Consider the following 20,001-nt stretch of genomic DNA (forward strand, 5'->3'; position numbering starts at 1 on the left):
ATCTGAACAGCTTGAATTGTTTCATGAACTCCCAATATGATAACTGATTCATCATGTAACCCAAGAATGCTTTTCTACCTTCATTACAAGTGTACTGACCAGACGATTGTATATGTTAGTAAGATAAGTTATAAGGTTTATATTTCATTGCTTATACAACTGCTGCATTCGAGGGTATGTGGAAGGGTATTCTGTGGTACTGTCTTGGAATGGAACAGTATTCAGGTAATGGCTACATTGGAGCTGCATACTTTCACTCAGTCTTATCTTAAGATGACTCCACATTACTCAGAGGAACTGTTCCACAGGAGTGAAAGCCATGCTGTGCAAGCCTCATCTGTCATTGGTTTATTCATATTGTTAAAGGCAAGTTGGCAGGCGAGGGTTTGAAAGTGTGAAAAGGGAGTGCCAGAGCAGGGAAAAGTGGAGACTTTTGCTGTGGTTACCCTTAGGGAAAAGTTTTCATGAGGGAATAGGGCATCAGATATAAATAAACAGAGAGAGAGAGAGAGAGAGATTTAAGGCAAGTAGCAAATAAAATTCAGCTTTTCCAAGTCGTAACAGCAAGTGAAATATCAGAAACTGATGATGTTCAACAGTCTAATGTGGCATATCATTCCAGGAGGGATAAGTGTTGTAGTCTGTTGAGTTGTAGCTGTAGCGATTGAAGACACCAAATTCTTCCTCATCATCTGCCAGCAGAGTGTGATCCTTGTAGCGATTATGATCAAAACTGTTGGCAGAAAAAGAACTGATCAGCCTTCATAGTTACCTGACTTACTGTGACTAGGACCTTCATTTTTAAGCTGGAAAACATTATTAATGATCAGATATGTCAAAAGAAATAGTTACCGTATGTAATTAGCTGCTGGAGTTCAGTCATTGATGCAGTGAATGTGTCAAAGAATCGTAATGAGTGTTGTTAAACATAAATGGAAGCAGCATCTATTTGCTTGTCAAATCTATAAAAAATGAACCTTGGTGCAACACAAGGAATGCTGTATAGGACTTGACAAGATTAGCCGTGACAATCTGAACAGTCAGGCAGACAAGAAGACAAATAGAAACAAAGAGTTATTCAGAATACCTGATCCTCCTGTACCACACCCCCAGAAAGGTTGCGGCCACAGCGAGGGTGATGAGGGTGATGGATATGAGTCCCACCTTGCTGTGGGTCGCCATTCCCTCATTTATCGGAGGTTGCACCGCCGCCCTGCTGGAACAACCAGGGAGATGTACAGTGAGTCAAGTGTTTGTCTTTAGTGGTTACTTTAATACACAATTATTATCATTGCAACTGGTTCACATTAAGCATGGCATTTACACGACAAAAAATTTGGATCAGATGTATATGGTGGATGCAAAACAATGACCTCTTGTAAAATTTGAGGGCTGAGAGGACTACTCAATGGGAATCTTGTTTACTTGAATGTGACTTGCAAAATGATTTTTCATTGTAAATTTTGAGGACTGAGTGTTGGAATATCTTTGAGAAAGGAATGGAGGAAGAGCATACAGGGACAGAGAAAATGGGAAGGGAAAAGTGGAGATTCTGCTGTCATGGTCTTCCTCCTGAGGCAACTTAACCATACCAAGGCAAAGTAGAAAGGTAAAGAAACAAAAAAAGGTGACATGTTATATCATCATGAGACAGTTAATTTTACTTCACCTTTCTGAGTCTGCATTTTCCAGGACATGTGCCATTGCCGAGTTAGATTTAACCTTTCCCTGGGAGGAGGCTGGCGGGGGAGGCGAGGACTTGGGGAGCAGGGCAAGGGGAGGGACGGGCTTCTGCTCCTCACTGGGTGAAGACTTGTCCTTGGGTACTGCTTCCTTTGGCTGTTGTTTGGGCTGAGCTTCAGGCTTAGTCTTAGGTGGTGTAGGTTTGGACTTGTCCTTTGGTGCAGGCTTTGTGTCATGCTCTGTTTTAGGCTTAGGTTTAGTAGGCTTGACTCCTGGTTTTTCATCATGCTTTTCTTTGGGCTCTGTCTTGGGTTTTGGTTTGGCTTCAGGCTTTACATTTGGCTTGAGTGCAGGCTTTACTTTGTGTTCTGCTTCAGGCTGTGGCTCAGGCTTTGGGTCATGTTGTGGCTCAGGCTTTGGGTCAGGTTGTGGCTCAGGCTTTGGGTCATGTTGTGGCTCAGGCTTTGGGTCAGGTTGTGGCTCAGGCTTTGGGTCATGTTGTGGCTCAGGCTTTGGGTCAGGTTGTGGCTCAGGCTTTGGGTCAGGTTGTGGCTTAGGCTTTCGGTCAGGTTGTGGCTCAGATTGTGGTTCCGGTTGTGGCTCAGGCTTTGGGTCAGGTTGTGGCTTAGGCTTTCGGTCAGGTTGTGGCTCAGATTGTGGTTCCGGTTGTGGCTCAGGCTGTGATTCAGGCTGTGCCTCAGGTTGTGACATAGGTTGTTTAGGCTGTGGCTCAGGCTTTGACTTAGGTTGTTTAGGCTGTGATTCAGGCTGTGGCTCAGGCTGTGATTCAGGCTGTGATTCAGGCTGTGGCTCAGGCTGTGACTCAGGCTGGGGCTCAGGCTGTGACTCAGGCTGGGGCTCAGGCTGTGATTCAGGTTGTGGCTCAGGCTGTGATTCAGGCTGGGGCTCAGGCTGTGATTCAGGCTGTGATTCAGGTTGTGGTTCAGCCTGTGATTCAGGCTGTGGCTCAGCCTGTGATTCAGGCTGTGGTTCAGCTTGTGGCTCAGGCTGTGGCTCAGACTGTGATTCAGGCTGTGGTTCAGGCTGTGGCTCAGGCTGTGGCTCAGACTGTGATTCAGGCTGTGGTTCAGGCTGTGACTCAGGCTGTGGTTCAGGCTGTGGCTCAGGCTGTGGCTCAGACTGTGATTCAGGCTGTGGTTCAGGCTGTGATTCAGGCTGTGGTTCAGGTCGTGGCTCAGGCTGTGATGCAGGCTGTAGTTCAGGCTGTGGCTCAGGCTGTGATTCAGGCTGTGGCTCAGGCTGGGATTCAGCTGACTGGAGTTCAGGGTGTTTCTCAGGCAGTGGTTTGGGATCTAGCTTGGGCAGCTGTTCAGGTCGTGGCTGGGGGGCTGGCTTTGAATGTGGCTTCATCTGTACTTTTGGGACCTGTTTAGGTTTGGGGGCTTGTTTAGGCTGTGCTGTTGGGACTGCCTTGTACTGACCCTTAGGAACTGCTTTGGGGACTGTCCTAGGGTGTTGCTTGGGCTTTGCTCTGGTGACTGTCTTAGGCTGTTGCTTGAGCTGTGCTTTAGGGGCCATCTTAGGCTGTTTTTTGGGCTGTGCTACAGGACCATGCTGACTGTCCGCTGCCAGTTTCATGGGTCCCAGCAGCACTGCCTTCTCCTTTGCTTTCTTTTCAGCTTTTGCATCGTCCTCTGACCTTCCTGCCTCCTGAGTCCTAGGCAATGGTTTAAGGGCTTCGCGACGTGACCGAGCTGGAGCAGCGACATTATCTGGCTCAACGAGGGGGGCTGACGCTGAGAGAGAGCCATCACCAATATCTGAAGGAAGGATTAGAAAACATGTAAGTTTGGTGTTCTGTCAGTGGGGTGCAAATAGCTTTTGACGTAAAGGGCGACGCCCCCACCTCTACGGTTTACACGATCTTTGTTGAGTCTGTAGCCATCTATGTTGCATTCTGTACTTAAATCAATATTTGTGGTTTCGATAAATGTTTCGGTTATAGCAATTACGTCAAAATTTTCTGTCAGAGCAAGACATCTCTGTTCATCAAACTTGTTTCTTAGGCTACACGCATTGAAACTAAGGACTCTTAGGTTATCTTGAGGCTTGGTAATAGAGGTGGTGGTGCTTGCGGGTTCACGGTTGCGCGTTTGTTGCGATGTATGGCGTCTATTTACACGGGCGGGGTGGAGGGATGCGGCCGAGAGCGGTTTTTTGAGTGGGTGTCACGTACTGCGAGAGAGAGAGAGAGAGAGAGAGAGAGAGAGAGAGAGAGAGAGAGAGAGAGAGAGAGAGAGAGAGAGAGAGAGAGAATCACATCTTATTGTGTCATATTATCATCCACCAACTCGTTGCAACGATATAAAAAAAAACACGTATGCATAAAGTTAAAATAGCAAAATAAGAACAATTGCAACACCCGTCCGCGTGTCTCTGCTGAGCGTCCGAGTCTCAGGCACGAGGTCACTTGTTGAGCGCTTGCACGTATCGAAGGTACCGAGAAGATAGACTTTCCGTAAGAGGACAGGTGCTACATCACTCGTGCATACGTTCAGGTCAGTGAATGAATATTTTGCCGTTAATCCCAGTGATAGCCATTCCCAATCACGAGTTGCTGAGTCACATGAGCGCAGGAGCATTCAGAGCGCTAGGCCTACCTGAGCAGCGCTGCCCTTCTCGCTCCACTGTGCCCCGCCGCCTCGCCCGCTCATTATCGCTACTTCTTGCACGGAAACTCACCTACTGCTGCTGTCTCTCCGCGTGAACCAAGGCACGTCACAGCCACTGCTAAAACGAGAAAAAACACAGACGCCTTCCACCCCATTGCTCACGGTGCTGTACGGGAAAACTGACACTGTTACGGCGACTCGTCCAGCTGATTGGCGGACACAACGTCCTCATCTTATCTCTGCTGATTGTGGTGATAAGTTGATCGAGTTATTGTGGCGAGGTATTTATCTTCACATGACATACTGACACACCCAGTTTACTCACTAGTCTAGACGCTTTGTTTGAGTTATCGCATTTTTCACATCATTGTTTTCCTAAGTTACTCTCCCTTCGTTAGTTTTGACTTGGCTCGTATACTGCTGTGATGATCTATGTTGGTAGCTGATTGAAAAGAGATAAAAAACAGCCGAATGATCAGTGTTTACGATAAGGATGACAGACTAGATAAAGAGTGACCAATAAAGGAAATAGCTATCTCGAAAAAAAATAATAAATTGATCAGTTGGACTTCTGATACGTTCGTTTGTATCTGTTCTCATACTTATCCGGCTCTCTTTTTTTATTTTTTTATTCATTTGTTTACTGATCCAATCGTTCATTTATTCTTTTACAAATAAAAATTGTCATTACTTGATTGACTTTTCTATTTATCTGGCATTCAGTTCGTTGCATTGCTCGGTCGTCTCCAGCGCTGAGGAGTCGTGGTGGCGGAGTGCCAAGGGTCGTTCTTGCATCATTTTTATTAAAGGCTTGCGGGTTTTACACTCTCTCTCTCTCTCTTCTACCACTACTACTACTACTATTATTACTACTACTACTACTACTACTACAACTACTACTACTACTACTACTACTACTACTACTACTATTTTTATCAACGCCTTTGTTGTTTGTTTAGCACATCTCACCCTACTTGGATTCCCTTTCCTGGTATCACTGTTGAAGTTATAAGGTTCGTTGATATCATTTGGGTGTTCGTCGGTGACTCAACAATAGTTATAAATATGATTATCTCTTTTAATCGAAACAAGTGATGCTAAAGTTTACTCAGTCCTCCTTGATAAAAAACAATATAAACCCTTTTAAAACCGATCCCAAATCAGCTGAGGCTTAACAATCAAAGTCATTTACTAAGGATTTCAGAGGCTGTGCGGCCTCGTTTTTTGGGAATAATATCGTAACGAACAATCGTATCGAATAAAGGCACTTGTCCTATACCAAAGAGGAAAGTCATCGTCAGTAGGCAAAGATACGAACACAACTACCAGAGGACTCCCCACACGTTCTCTCTCTCTCTCTCTCTCTCTCTCTCTCTCTCTCTCTCATGTAGCTTCGTAACTATAATGAATGAAAGGCATGCATTAATTGTAGTGGCGTTATATACTCTTTCTAATACTGATAGGCATCCTTTAAATAAAGTTGAGAGTAGGGTAACGTGTTACTTACATAGCCTAATTACCTCCGTAACTATTGGTAGCGTAGTGGTTTGGTGGTTTATGGTGTACGTTTTCGTGCTGTATCTTAGTGGCCATTTTATCTTCTCTCTGGTACACTTGACGACTGGTGCCGCGAGTCAAAGTCAGGTGACGAAGAAAGGTAGCAAAAAGGAAAACAACAAAAAACAAACGAGAGAGAAACAAATACAAGCGAGCAATCGTTCTACCATCAATCATGGTAGTCATCATTTACCACCTCACCCTACTCTCACATGTCATTACGTCCACGGCCCAGATGTGTATCACTATGCTCAAAATTAAAGTCCCAGTATCACATCAAGCATGCCTTAATTGAAAAAAAAAAATCATTCTCGAGTATGTATGTATCTTCCAGAGAGAGAGAGAGAGAGATTGAGGGAGGAGGCGGGAGATGGAGGGAAGAGGAACAAGGTGGGCGGAGCCTCTGGTAGTTGTGTTCGTATCTTTGCCTGACACTGATGACTTTACCCTATTGGTATAGGGACAAGTGCCTTTATTCTCTACTTGTGGCGGTTGGCGATACCCTTCAAAATTAAGGCAGTGTGTGAAATACACTGTCGCAAAATCTCGTACCGATACGATTGTTCGTTACGATATTATTCCCAAAAAACGAGGCCGCACAGCCTCTGAAATCCTTAGTAGCACGTGAACGTTCTTCGACCTCTCAACTAAGGTAAAAAAAATCTTTCTTCATTGAATTAAATGCAATGGAGCTAAAGCGTATTGTTTTCTTTGATTAGGATCGTCGTCAGCCGATTTGAGAATGACGCTGAATCAGTTGAGGAGTCGTGCACTGCTTCGAGGTCTGCAGGAAGGCCAGAGGGGAGGAAGGGGGAGGCAATCAGTGTGGACGATGAATCACGAAGCAGTGGATCGACGAAGATGGCGGAGAGAAGGTGTCTCTTTGTCTTTCTCCAAGCGGTGTGTGTGGCTCACGGTAAGTCAGGAGTATATATTAACCTTTGACATGACTTGTACTTATTTATACATATATATTTTGCGTATAGGAACGAGGAACAGACAGTTAGGACGGTGCGTCGCGGAGTATAGCGAACGTTAGGTGAAGTGGTCTTTGCAGTGTTTGTGTGACTCGAGAAAGCATCCAATTAGTGATTTACTAATCCTTGACATGAGCTTATTTAGATATTTTGTTACTCCGTCTCAGTGCTCTTCGTATTTATTTCCTAGGTTAAGATTCGTTTTAGGACCGTGCCAGTATCTCATTACCTACCTTATGAAACATCAGTAGCTCTTCATATATCTTTTCTACAAACCTTCAACAGTCATGGAAACGCTTTGAAACAGCTTCCTATTGTTTTTGTTTTTTCCTCCACCGCGCCTCCAAAAAACGATATTACGCCTCCATATTATAGTTAAGGGACGAAATACATGTCCCTCAACCATAATATGAAGGTGCAAGTACTTAAAAGTAAAGAAAAAAGCCTAATCCCCTTCCCCTGACGATCTTGGGGGAGCCGTGGGAAATCGGGGCAGGACACGTTAATCCCCCCCCTTCCCCATCACACTCCTCATGGTTGCCCATATATTACCTTACGTCTGCCTTAGCATACAACGCAATTTCCCATACCAGTTAAGAAGGCTAATAGACATGTAACTGCAGGTATTTCAATGTATTTCGCTACTCATAACTGCTTTCCGCCTTATACAACGCAATATACCATACCAGTTAAGAAGGCTAATAGACATGTAACTGCAGGTATTTCAATGTATTTAGGTAGTCATAACTGCTTTCCGCCTTATACAACCCAATATACCATACCAGTTACCGATTTATCTGGAAGGCTAATTCAATAGACATGTTGTTGATAGACCTGACAGACTTGTTGTCAGCTGTGTTATGCAACGTAAAATGCCAAACCAGTATTTTTGTCATGTTCTCGTGGAGCCTCAACGCCTTACTGTAGCAAACACTTAACATACCAACTTATCCCACTTGCACACCCCTAACGATAGACATAAATGCGTGCGATTATTATTATCAGGATTAACACTCATAAGACATTTACAGTACAATCACATCTATACGTCCTTGAAACTCTTGCCATCTCATATCACACTGAAGGATACTAACGATACCTACCAATTTTCATCACCTCCGCAGGAATCAACAGGATAGAGGATGGAACGTCTCTAGCTAATCCTCGAAGCCTCAACGCTCACCATGAACCAGAAGCGAGACACTCCACAGACCCCCCGAAGGTCAGTGAGGGACCCAGCAGTGCCATGCCTTCTTTGACGTGGGAATGGACGACAAGAGAGACTGCCAAGGATATGTACAGCAGCCCACCATCCGTTCTAGAGGGGCAGGAGTCCTTGTCACTCAACGGCAGTCTCGAAGAAGCTGAGTCTGTGCGGGTTCAGCAAATCAAAGAACCGAATCGTGCTGCTGACGAGGAGGAAAGGACAGTGACAGATTCTACAACCACCTTCACGTCAGTCAATGATGGTTTCGTGGACGCTGAGTTGGTGCGTTTTCAGCCAGTTGAGGAGCTGAGCCGTGTCTCTGATAAGGAAGAAAGGACATTACTAAACGATTCACTGATCACCTCCATGCTCGTCAACGCCACAGTGTCCACCATAAGTGAAGCAAATATACTCGAGACTGACACCATAGCATCCTCCATCACCGCAGAAGAAGACAGCACCATAACCACTACACCGGACATGACCACCATTATTCTCACCCTCGCATCAGATACCACTGCTCCCACTAACGCCACCAAAACGGCCAATACGCCAACCAGTGTACTCTACACCACCAGCACAACACCGGACACAACTGCAGGAGAAACCACGGCAACACCAACTACAACCACTGGAACGCCAAACGCCACCACTACAATCCCCACCACTACCCCCTCCAAGGCCACTCCGACACCCCCAGCACCACGCATGGATACTCTCGACGCCAGCCAACGAAAGATAAAGCCTACACGCAATGAGGTAACCGCATCTTTTAACGGTAAACTAAACAGGATAAAAAAGAACGTCTTGCACCCATCTGCACAAGAACAAAACATGACTACAAAAGAGTACAAGAACCTCCCAATAACAATAGCTCCAATGAATAAATTGAGGGGTTATCGGGACGAGGAGGAAACGAAGATAGAGAAGAGCGCCTCACACCCACCCAAGCAAGAACAAACCATCGCAGAGCAAAATTCCAAGAGCTTTCCAACATCGACAACTCAGAAGGACCCCCTGAGGGGCTATGAAAAGGAGGAAGAGGAAGGCTATCGGGAGAGAAAGAAGGAGGATGATGAGCATATAGGAAAAGCCCATGACGAAGAGGAGGAAAGTCTTACGCCACGAAAGAGAAGAGAAGACAACAACGAAGAGGAACTCAAGGCAATCGTTCGGCAGATGAGGTCATTGCTGGTGGGGACCCACAGGAAGGCACACACGTCGAAGAGGAGCAAAGCATTCGAGCACTCCGACAGCCAAATGCACTTCGATATCTTCAATGACTTGTGGGAGATCCAGATGAAGGGGAAAAGGAGGCAGTCTTCTGGTAAGTTAATGTTTCGTACTTTTGGATACTTACCTGACATCGGATAGCCGTAATTAAATTAAGAGTTTAAGCAATAATATTTTTGACAGGTAACCCGCTAAAAATCTGTTGATAATTTAGATGCCTTATAGAAGTACAGCAACTTTTTAAGGTAAACTATGATTATCTAAACCACTAACTCTGCTGCTCCTCCAGTCACAGGCAGCGAGGATCCTCCCCCTCTGCCTCCGGCCGCGTCTGACACCGAAATGTTATTCGGTGTTAGGGACCACCTTAAAAATATAAAGGAAAAGAATGACGGCCAACCGCCAGGTAAGATCGACGTAATATAGAAAAAAAAAGGAAATTGCATATTACCCGTGTTTGTTTACTAAGGTGTAATTTATCTTGCAGTTGGTAAATTATATAATATGCAATGTGCGAAGATAGCACACTAAGTATACGTAAAAACAAGTTATATTTTGTGGCCCTCTTTAAATAATTAAGATGCCGGAGATTATAAACAAGATAATGAGTAATTTTATGTAATTACTTATGGATATAAAGGAAGCAATTGTCTTCAGGGCATACACTGTAGAAAAGATAATACTTCACAAAAGTAGCTTGATATGCATTTCCAGGACTTAAAGCTGCAAAGTGAGATCCAAAGATCTTGTAAGGGTTGTAAAAATTAAGTTACCACTAGGGGAGAGGGGAGGGCGACAGGGGGAGGGGGGAGGTGCAGCCGGGTATTACATAGCATATTTAGATTTTATCCCCGTTCCTTAAGAGATGTGGAAGTTAAGTGAATACGATTCTTTAATATCATAAAATCATTAAGTAAAAATATATAATAATTTTCTGGTATTAGCCAAGACTTAATGTATTTAAAAAAATGAAACTTTATTGGGGAGTTACTGACGGTAATAGTGTTGCATACTTTTCTTGGGGGACCTGGACATGTAAACGACGTAACAAAGGGAAGGGGGTAGGGTGTTAAAAATTCTCAAAAGAAGCGTTACGTAATTTTTTAATGGCCCTGTAGCTTTTTTGTCTATCTTTTTCTCACTGCTGTTCACGTCACTACAGTCATGAAGCTACTTAGTGTGATCCAAGAATCTTGCCATCTGCTGCATTTATCCTCAATCCCTCTCTTAAGTCAACACTGGGGGTAATTATTCCTTAGCCTTCTGTTCTATATCCCCCCACCCACTAGCTGATCTCACATTTACATTTCTTCGTTAAAGTCACCACAGAGCTAATTAGTTACTTACCTTCTGATGTATATTTCCCCCACAGCCGATTCCCCTTCCACAGTCACGGAGGTACCTGGTGTGATTCAGGGACCTCGCCCACCTCAACAACCTCGAAACAAGAATACAAACACGAATTCAACAGACGAGAAGGCTTCCATATCATCCACACAACCTTCCGACTCCGATTTATACTTCAGTACATTTAACTTCTTCAGGAGTATGAAGCAGAACAAAACCGGACATTCCAGAGGTAGGTTAACTTCAAGATATCTCGGAAGTTCTTTGTAATTTTGGGGGGAGTGGCATGCAACATACATATTTTGTGCGTTGTATCTTGTTTTCTCCTTAGCCTTCCAACTTCTAGTATTGAGTTCGATAATTATTTTTACTGGTAACTATTTGTTTGCTTTTATTTTCGGTCTGCCCCAGTAACTGTTGAATATATTCGACAGGTATATGTTTTGTAAGCTTGTCTCTTTCTGCCTGAACGGGATTATGCGTATGACAGTAATTTCCAACGACTTTGACAAGAAATACAATCACAGTATAGCAACAAGATCTCCTCCTCGTTTTCTAGGGCCCTGGTTAGCTTTTAGACAGTCTTATGTATACAAGAGGAATGAAGAGGAATAAATTACTACGAGGAAAAAAAGAAAAAGCTCGCTATGATATAATAATGATCAAAGTGCTCATAATTCGTCCTACTGTTTATTATATGACTAGTACAGTGACGTAGAATAAATCTGTAGTACGTAGGTTCAGCAAAGTAAAGAAAAGATATCTAAATAAACACTAAATCTTGTCACACGATGGACTCTTTATATTCTTTTATCCCTGAAGGACCGACTCAGAAGTGGAGCTAAATGTATGAGCATGGGTTATGGCACATGCTGACGCCCGGGGTGTTCGAGGTGCCTATCATGAGAGCCGTTGAGTAAAGTAAACATGGCTGGCTTTGTCCGTAGGCTTAACGCGACCTCGCCTAAGTAATGCCCCGCCCATAACACACTGTTTGTCTTGTATGCTTTGGGAGTTTTGTGGCAATCTGGTAGGAATCTTGCTCAAAATTTTATGCTGGTTAGTCTGTGGGTGCTAAATGTGGCAGAAGACTTACCGAGATTTTGTGTTGTTGAACTGTCAAGGGGATACACCACTTGCTGTGCGTCTGACTTTAGTATTCATGACATTATTTTCGTTAGTTTTAGATTAGTAACAGAATGAGCAGATATCAGAGAGTTTCCTTGTGTGTCTATAAATATATTTCAGTAAGAAAGGTGTAAACAGACCATTGAGCATATAAGCATATATAAAAGGATGGATGAGTGAACATTGCTAAATAATGAAAAATGGATTGATGTAGTTACCTAATGACGATTTTTTTCCCTCTGCCAACATCACCACCACCACCACCACCACCACCAACAACAACAACAACAACACTAAAATTATTATCAACATTACATTAACTTTACCACATTAACATTAATATCAGATTCTACCACTAACAACGTCACTAATTCAATAACCTCGACTACTACTACTACTACTCCTACTACTACTACTACTACTCCTACTACTACTACTACTACTACTACACCTTTTGACAAAACCGCTAGCTCCGACACCCTTACTACAACATCAACAACTCCACAACCACCAAAACAACACTACAATGCCCCTTCATCACCACCATCACCACCACCGTCAACATTAGCTGCCAACTCTACTACCACCACTACACCAACTTCACCTCCACCACAACCGCCTCCGCCAACAACAACAAAATCTAGTACTCTGCAGTCTTCACCACCACCACCAACAACAACAGATACTACTACTACTACTACTACTACTACTACGACTACTACGACTACTACGACTACTACAACGACTCCATCCACCACCACTATACCACCACAAGCAGGGAAGACCGCTGCCATCACATTACCAACCACCACCACCATTACCAACACCACGGAAAGTCCTACCACACCTCCACCAACCACAACCACCAACACCACGCAATCACCTAACACCACTACCACCACTACCACCACCAACGCCACGAACAATCCTACCATACCACCACCAACCATAACCACCATCAGCACCACCAACACCACTACCGCAGCATCTCCCGTAGCTGAAGCAATATCAGGACCACCAACAGCAAACACCACCACCACCATCCCAACCTCTACCCCCACCACCACCATCGTCATCCCCACCGCCGCCCACACCGATGCTCCAGCCAAGTTCATGATTGCTGCTGAGACTGAGCAATCAACGTCCGACCTCAACCCAGGTAACAGATGAACCTTTCTCACCTGTCTCTCTCAAGCCACTGTATACGTCTTTCTCCTCCTTACCTTGGCCTCGAGATAGCTAGTTAGTTTGAGAATGAAAATATTTTCATTGTACTAAAAATATGACAACAGAGAAAAAATAATGAAACTTAATTATATTGCCGTCTCAGGACACGCTTTTTCTTCAAAGTATCTGCTCTTCAACCATCTCCCCGTCCACTGCAACGTTGACTTCTTTGTTATATATCTGTTATTGCCGTTTTCTTGCCGACTGCTCTCTTGAAGTCACCAGCTACATGTCTTGACCTCTCCCGTGGCTTTGCTGCACGACTTTCTACTCAAGTTCATTTTAATGTTGTCCGTATTGCAAAATTCAACCAGTAATTTAATTCTTTTGTCCCCTTTTTTACCAGTATACTGAAAAAACCTTCCATTCCTTCTGTTCCGGAGATATGAACTCTGTCAAGAGGGGAGTTACATCAAGACATAAATGGGCTTAATTTGATTAATCTTCCTTTGTTGAGGGTGTTTTCTGTATTTTTAGGGGGGAGCAGGGTGTTCCGGGCCCTCTCTAATTTATCTTCGCATTGCCCATGGCCTGTTCCTTCATCACAAAAACAAACTGTCTTCATCTGTCCCTCTTCACCCACCGTGTTCTTCTTTCGTCTTTCGTTTACCTGACTTAGCTCGAGATAGCTACCGGAATTGCTGTATGGCATGCTGACAGAAAACTGTCCATCTATAAAAGTTTTGCTACATTATTATTTTTTATTTTTTTCTTTTAGGACTGCCGGCGGGGATTTCGATGTTGGCGCTAGTGCTGCTGCTGGCGGGCGGCGGCACCCTGAACTGCATCAAGATTCGGCGGCGACGCCGGCAGACCACCGCGCGGCCAAAGCCAAGCTACAGACAACGCTGCTGGGCGGACGGTAAGCAGGCAATGGATTATACAAAGATTTTGTATAAATACCACGACACTTTATAACGTTGTATTCCAACGTTGTCAAGTGTCGTGGTAATTATACAAATTTTTTGTTATTATCCTAAAAAACAAACAATCTTAACACTATATGACCTTATTGGATTATCCAGTTATTTAATTAAACTAATTTAAAGGTAGTAAATAGCTGACATATGAGAGAAAGCGAGAGGTGTTGAGAGTCTGTGGCAAAGTGCGGTGCGCGGCTGACCCCACAGCCGCCACCTCCCCACCGGCCAGTTTCACATTGAAATACTATGGTAGTAGTAGTAGTGCTTACATTTTCTGTGTATGTCTTGTAATTGTGTTGGGAAGTGACCGGGAAAGGCCTAGTATTGTTAAGTATCAATGAACCTCCTGCAAGTCTTAAGGCTTACCAGGAAGTCCCTCGACGGATCGGCCTGGCCCACGGTGTTATGGATTCGCTCAATAAGAGTATATGGAATTGTCAATATTTGTGCTGGCAGACAAAAATTCGAATCTTCAAGTCGCTTGTGCCCCTAACCTGCTGTATGGCTGTGAGATATGGACACTGAATATTGACTTGGAGAGGCGTATCGATGCCTTTGGTACCAAGTGCCTTCGCAGAATCTTGGGGTATCTCTGGAATGACTACGTGTCGAACCAGCAACAATGTGATGTAATTGAATCGAGGTCTGTTACCAGCTAAGTGCGTAAACGCCAACTCCGGTTATATGGGCACGTGGCACGCATCCCAGGCGTCAATCCTGCTCTCAGGGCTGTTTCTTTACAAGACAACCCTGAGTTTAGCTTGTGCATTGGCGTCAGTATGGAAGAAGCCATGTTAGGTGAAGAAGACATGTTGAGATACAGTCATCTCAGATGAGTTACCGACGGAGAGTAGACTCCCACGTGCCAGGGCTCCGTACTAACGTTACCAGTAACGTAGCAGTTGTCTTGAGAAGGGAAGATAGTCACTTTAGATGAGTTACCGATGCCAGGCTATTGTGCTCTGTGAAGATAAACACATCTTGGAGTGCATACTCAAGAAAACAGGAACTCGTAAATATTACATAGTATTCCTTAAGAAAAACGGGCACGAATATTTTAGTGAACTTCCACGAAATATGTGGTCATCGTAGTTATTAATATGCAACTATTGTGGGATACCGAGCATAATTTTAAAACTATATACTTGACTGAGATATAAATGACCAAGGGAATCTAAACGGGAGCGACGCAGACAACCGGTAACAAACCAAATAAATGGGAATGGAGAAAGTGGAGGGGAAAGAAGAGTTTTGGAGGGTGGTGTTGGAACTCGGGAATGAAGTAGGAGGGAATAAAAACCGTACGTCTCTATCTCAGCACCTTCATGTGGGGTTAATATTTTAGTGAGTGTATCAAGGATCATAAGCAGATAAAGGAACCCAAATCAGTGGCGCCTCCATTTTTGTAGGGAAAGGCTGAGGAGGGAGGAGCGTCCTTGGTGCAATAGGGGTTGAAGCTGTCAAAAGATAGGACGAATAACTTCATTCAAAATTAAGGAGCCCAAGGCAGGAGAACTAAGGGAATATTGGGGAGGGCTAAGGCTTCCCTCCACCTGAAACGCTGCCCCCCCCCTCCTCCCCGCCCACCCGCCACGATCTTACTCATTTCCGGACGTACCGATATGTGACAAGCCTTACGAAGTATTACATAAGAAAAAAACATAAGAACGCAGGAGTCTGCAAGAGGCCGGTAGCTGTACAGAGAGCTCTTTCCTTTGACCTAAGCAGTATAACCCCAACCCCCCCATCTAATATCGTCCCATGAATTTATCTTGAATGTTTTGAATGTATAATTGTATTGGGCACTCACATGACCACTTCCACTCATCCACTCACATCCACTAGACCACTTTTGCCCTATGTCCCTTTGAATTTGAATTCCATCCAGTTTAAACCTTCTTCGTGTCCTACCGCTTTCTCTTACCAACAACTAATGCATGATGTCTCCCTTATTAAAATTAATTCATCCATTATAAACCTCGATCATGTCTAAGTCACCATTCTGCCTTTCTAGAAGATGCAAGTTGTAATTTTTTGACTTCCCTGGTGTTGGTCTCAACCTCAACCCCTGAATCATCTTAGTCATCTCCTCTCCACCGATTCTAACATTTTATATTCGTCTATAGGTAGGGTACACAGAATGAAACCCAAGTCAAGATGATCCAACTAATAATAACTAAATAGTTTGTTTGAGACCTTTTTGAGTCTGTTGCTTAACGCTCATTTCCTTATCCCCAGTTATTATTAGCTCGACCTTCTTATTGAATGCATGCGCCTTGCCCTAATTCGGAGATCAAGCTCCACTAAGACCTATATCCCTCTTTGAACTCTGTCTTTATGAGAGTGTCTAAGCTTAGGGAGTTAGTCTACCCGTTGTTCTACTACTACCTCAGAATACTGCGCTTCCTACTTTGAACTCCATCTGCCATCTGCTTAGTCTGCCTTATATAAACATGTGCTAGAGGAGGAGACCCTTAGCACGCCAGCGCAGTCTTCTTTAAAGCAGTGTTCCCTCCTCGTCTACTGCGACCGCTTTATTCTTTTAAGCACTTCCTTCACAACCCATTCTGCAGCCTTTGGACGCTACTAAGAGCTGAGTAGTCTCTCCTGCCGTCTAGTACTTAGAAATCTATTCGTAAAAAAGTTATGATCGTCTGTAGCACAAGTCTATCGCCACCCAGGATAGGATCGCGAAGAGGAGCGCTGCTTTAAGTTCCAGGTCGCGACAGAACACTTCCTGGGTAGTCACTTCCTCGCAAACAGATAGCTCCAGATGGCTGGAGGCACGCAGCTCGCAGTATTAATAAGTCTTACAGTTGGTCTGTGAAGGATATATTTCTAATGCCAAACTGGGGAGCCCCAAGAGAAGTTGAATAGTAATAAGTAGGTGCACTTGCGTTTTCGTCTTGGTTGTTGATGGATTTCAGTTTCTACTTCGATTGCAAGTCTTGGGGCTTCCTGTAATAAGGTAGAGAGACCCAGAGGGAAAAGTGGCAACAGTGTCACCAGCCGCGGGTGACGGGATGAAGTACGGAAAGTTTCTTGTTCGTGATTGGTGACTTAACTCCTTGGCTGGTGCGTGGTTCTGATGGTTACATCACCTCACCGCTGCCGCTGAATTGTCGTAAGTACGGAAGGTCGTTTATTGTTTTTTTTATCAGCATTATTTTTTATTGTTATCATTATCACTATTTTTCCTAACAAGGACGGGTAGAGCAGCAACAGAAACGGCTGCAGAGTTTATACTGTTTTGCTTTCATATATTGCTAATCACTAAACCTTTTTTATTGCTTTTAATTTAATTTCGTGGGCCTTTTTTGTGTTTTCGTTGGATTCTCTGAGGGTCATCTCGATACACGCCTTCCTATTCTTCAAATTCCGCCAGAGTTGGACTAGCGATTCAGTAATAGCAGTTTATTTACTTATTTCTTTACTATTTATTTTTTTACTTATTGTTTTTTATATGAAGGAAAAGTTGGTGAAATCTACAGCAAATGTTTTTTACCTTGTGTCACGCCATGAATGCTGGTGACTCCTCCCGCGCTTCCATGAGATCCCTTATTGGTGGTGGTGGTGGTGGTAGTAGTAGTAGTAGTAGTAGTAGTAGTAGAAGCATTTGTAGTTTTAGGTGTTGTAGTTGTAGTAGTAATAGTAGTAATAGTTGTAGTAGTATTAGTACTAATAATAATACTTATAATAGTACTAATAGTAGTTGTGGCAGTGATGGTATAGTAGTAGTAGTAGTAGTGGTGGTGGTGGTGGTGGTGGTGTAGTAGTAATAGTAGTAGTCGTAGTCGTAGCAGAAACAATAGTAGTAGTAGTAGCAGTAGTAGTGTTATTAGTATTATTAGTGGCAGAAGTAATGGTAGTGTTAGTAAACAGAGGACAATAAAAATAAGAGGACTAGCACTAATGTGTCTCTGATTTCGCAGAAGTCTGAGTCCACGGGCGTGAGAGAGGAACTATAGAGGTGTGGGAGGCCGTGAGGCGGCGGAGCGTGGAATGCGGGGCCGAGGGTGCCTTGGAAGTTGTGTCGTTTCATTGTCTTGTTCTCTTATGTTATATATTTGTTGTATTTGTTATATTGTTCTTAATAAATGTTGCTTTTGTGCAACATACTACCTAATTTTGTATTCAGAAGATCGCAAACCGTCTGCATGAGAGGGTATAGCAACATAAACCAACTTTATTCATAAACCTTACGAGGAAAATTAGTACCGGAGGAGCTCACACCAGAACCTTGTTTGATCCGGTTATGTTGATAGTTATAGTGTCCTAAGTACTCGTAGTATATTATACTCAAGTATAATCAGCAGTACCCCATATGAATTATAAACAAAATTTACACTGCTAACAAATTACACCTAACCGCTCGACTAACACATTTGGGCTGACTTCGAGGTTCCTTCAGTATACACATAGCCTGCCAGTGTAATGGTCACTTACTTTCATCGTTGCGACGGCCACCGAGTACTAACTATTGCTGTATTACTTGATTCCCAGACTAATAGACGCAGAATTAAGTGTCGCAGCAACTCGCAGTACAGCTCAATAAACTGCCGTGGCCTTCATCCGTAGTACCTTAGCAACAATAATAATCAGCGGCCCAAACACAAAAAATAACAGTGATGTGACAGACAAAAATAGGGAAGGTGACTCTTGCTTTTGTTGACCATTAAATTTACCTGCAAATACAACATATCCTGACAGCCATTACCAGCAGCGGCCTTAAATAAAAAATATAAAAAAATAGTGTCTGATGCAGCGAAACAGATCCTTACTGCAATCATGAAAGACTGTTGTGAGAATAAAATGAGTGCCGTCAAAATTGTTGAATAAAAATAGTCCACGACAGCGTGATTCAACTTGATCATTTTTTACTCGTTGTTCAAACAAGTATACGAAGCGAGGTGACCACCCACCATGTAGTGTAAGCTCACATGGTGGCGGCATGTGACCTGTACGCGACGTGACCCTTTGTCGGTGATGAGGTTAGGGAAAAGTGGCAGCAACTAGTAGGGGGCAACAACTGTGCCAGCCCCCCACGTGTGACCTGAGACTTCACACCTGCAGCTATCCAGGTGTTCTTACGTGTGCAGCCGAGGGCATGTGTGATGGGCCAACGAGGAAGCGTGGGCCGGGAAGCAGAGGCATGCAATCTGTCTCATCCCAAAAGTGTGTCATATAATGCACTCGGCTGCACACACATGAACACTTGTATTGCTGCAGGTGTGTAGACTCAGTTCAAGTGTGGCTGGCACTGCTGTTGCCTCCTACATGTTACTGCCACTTTTCTCCACATAATTATCGTCACATTGATTCAAAAACTTTCGTCACATTGATTCAAAACCTCCCACTACGTCACCCTGGAGACGCCGGTATCTTTCCACACACTCGAAGTCTTGGAAAAGGCCGAAGAGGAAGAGTACCCGTCAGGTGCGACGCCACGGTGGGAGAAAAGAGGTTATGCAAGACACCCTTCGGGAAATACACGACCACACTGAATTGCTTATTATTTCAAGCCATTGCATATGAAATTTTGTTTCTTAACGAACAGTAAACTATTAATGGTCTTCATAATCTGTACAAGAATGAATAAATGACATTGTGTTTTGCAGGGACAGTAGAATTCTACTGACCTTGGTGTTTTGGTTGCTATTCCTTTAAATTTATAAAGACAACACATAATTTGAAGGTTAAAGAAACTAGAGACAAAAGCCAGGTGGGAAAAGGGTGAGGTGGAGGAGGCCGACGGATGGAGGTTGGAGGGGGTCGAAGATGGAACACAGACCACGTGAAGGGGCCGTGGCGGAGGTTTCGTAGAACCGCGGGACGCCAAATCTCAAGGGCGCGGACGTTGCTATCGCTGCCCGGCCGACGACACAAGGAGCGAGCGAGCGGGAAGCGGCGGCCTACAGTTGCTGAGACCTACATGCGCTGCGGGAAGAGGGGGCAGGGGGACAGGGGAAGATAGTAATAATAATGCGTAATAACGATGATATTAATACCACTTATTCTACTGCTAATAATAATGATAATGATAATTGAACGTATGAGAAGTCAAAAGCGTGTAGTTATCTACCTTT

General features: G+C 43.9%; 2 protein-coding genes across 3 annotated transcripts in view; one reads left to right on the forward strand and one right to left on the reverse strand.

Moving 5' to 3' along the window:
* LOC127006000 (cell surface glycoprotein 1-like) overlaps positions 1-4,548 on the reverse strand; it is a 5,787-nt gene extending 1,239 nt beyond the window's left edge. The window contains exons 1-4 of the mRNA XM_050875482.1: positions 4,387-4,548; positions 1,670-3,464; positions 1,088-1,213; positions 1-733 (exon numbers count right to left, since the gene is read on the reverse strand). The exon at positions 1-733 is cut by the window's left edge and continues 1,239 nt beyond it. Coding sequence (XP_050731439.1) covers positions 601-733; positions 1,088-1,213; positions 1,670-3,464; positions 4,387-4,471 — 2,139 coding nt within the window. The 5' untranslated portion in view covers positions 4,472-4,548 and the 3' untranslated portion in view covers positions 1-600. The remainder of the gene's footprint in view (positions 734-1,087; positions 1,214-1,669; positions 3,465-4,386) is intronic.
* Positions 4,549-6,632: 2,084 nt separating this feature from the next.
* Positions 6,633-18,041, forward strand: LOC127005823 (uncharacterized). 2 transcript variants are annotated; one of them, XM_050874975.1, is made up of 7 exons: positions 6,634-6,789; positions 7,975-9,384; positions 9,586-9,696; positions 10,663-10,869; positions 12,112-12,924; positions 13,711-13,854; positions 17,848-18,041. In XM_050874975.1, exons 1-7 carry the CDS (start codon positions 6,735-6,737, stop codon positions 17,853-17,855), a joined length of 2,748 nt encoding a protein of 915 aa, XP_050730932.1. In that variant the 5' UTR covers positions 6,634-6,734; the 3' UTR covers positions 17,856-18,041. The 2 variants fall into 2 exon arrangements, with proteins under 2 accessions (XP_050730933.1, XP_050730932.1); XM_050874976.1 differs by lacking the exons at positions 12,112-12,924; positions 13,711-13,854; positions 17,848-18,041 and adding an exon at positions 11,072-11,424 and having other exon boundaries at positions 6,633-6,789.
* Positions 18,042-20,001: the final 1,960 nt, after the last annotated feature.

This window comes from Eriocheir sinensis, chromosome 31, assembly GCF_024679095.1.
Source record: "Eriocheir sinensis breed Jianghai 21 chromosome 31, ASM2467909v1, whole genome shotgun sequence".
In the NCBI taxonomy this organism is placed as follows: domain Eukaryota; kingdom Metazoa; phylum Arthropoda; class Malacostraca; order Decapoda; family Varunidae; genus Eriocheir; species Eriocheir sinensis.

Bases quoted from the DNA above. Each gene is read 5' to 3' on its own strand.
- LOC127005823 (XM_050874975.1), top strand. From the start codon at position 6,735: ATGGCGGAGAGAAGGTGTCTCTTTGTCTTTCTCCAAGCGGTGTGTGTG. The intron at 9,385-9,585 runs GTAAGTTAATGT...CTCCAGTCACAG, and splicing joins GAAAAGGAGGCAGTCTTCTG to GCAGCGAGGATCCTCCCCCT. The intron at 10,870-12,111 runs GTAGGTTAACTT...CATTAATATCAG, and splicing joins CAAAACCGGACATTCCAGAG to ATTCTACCACTAACAACGTC.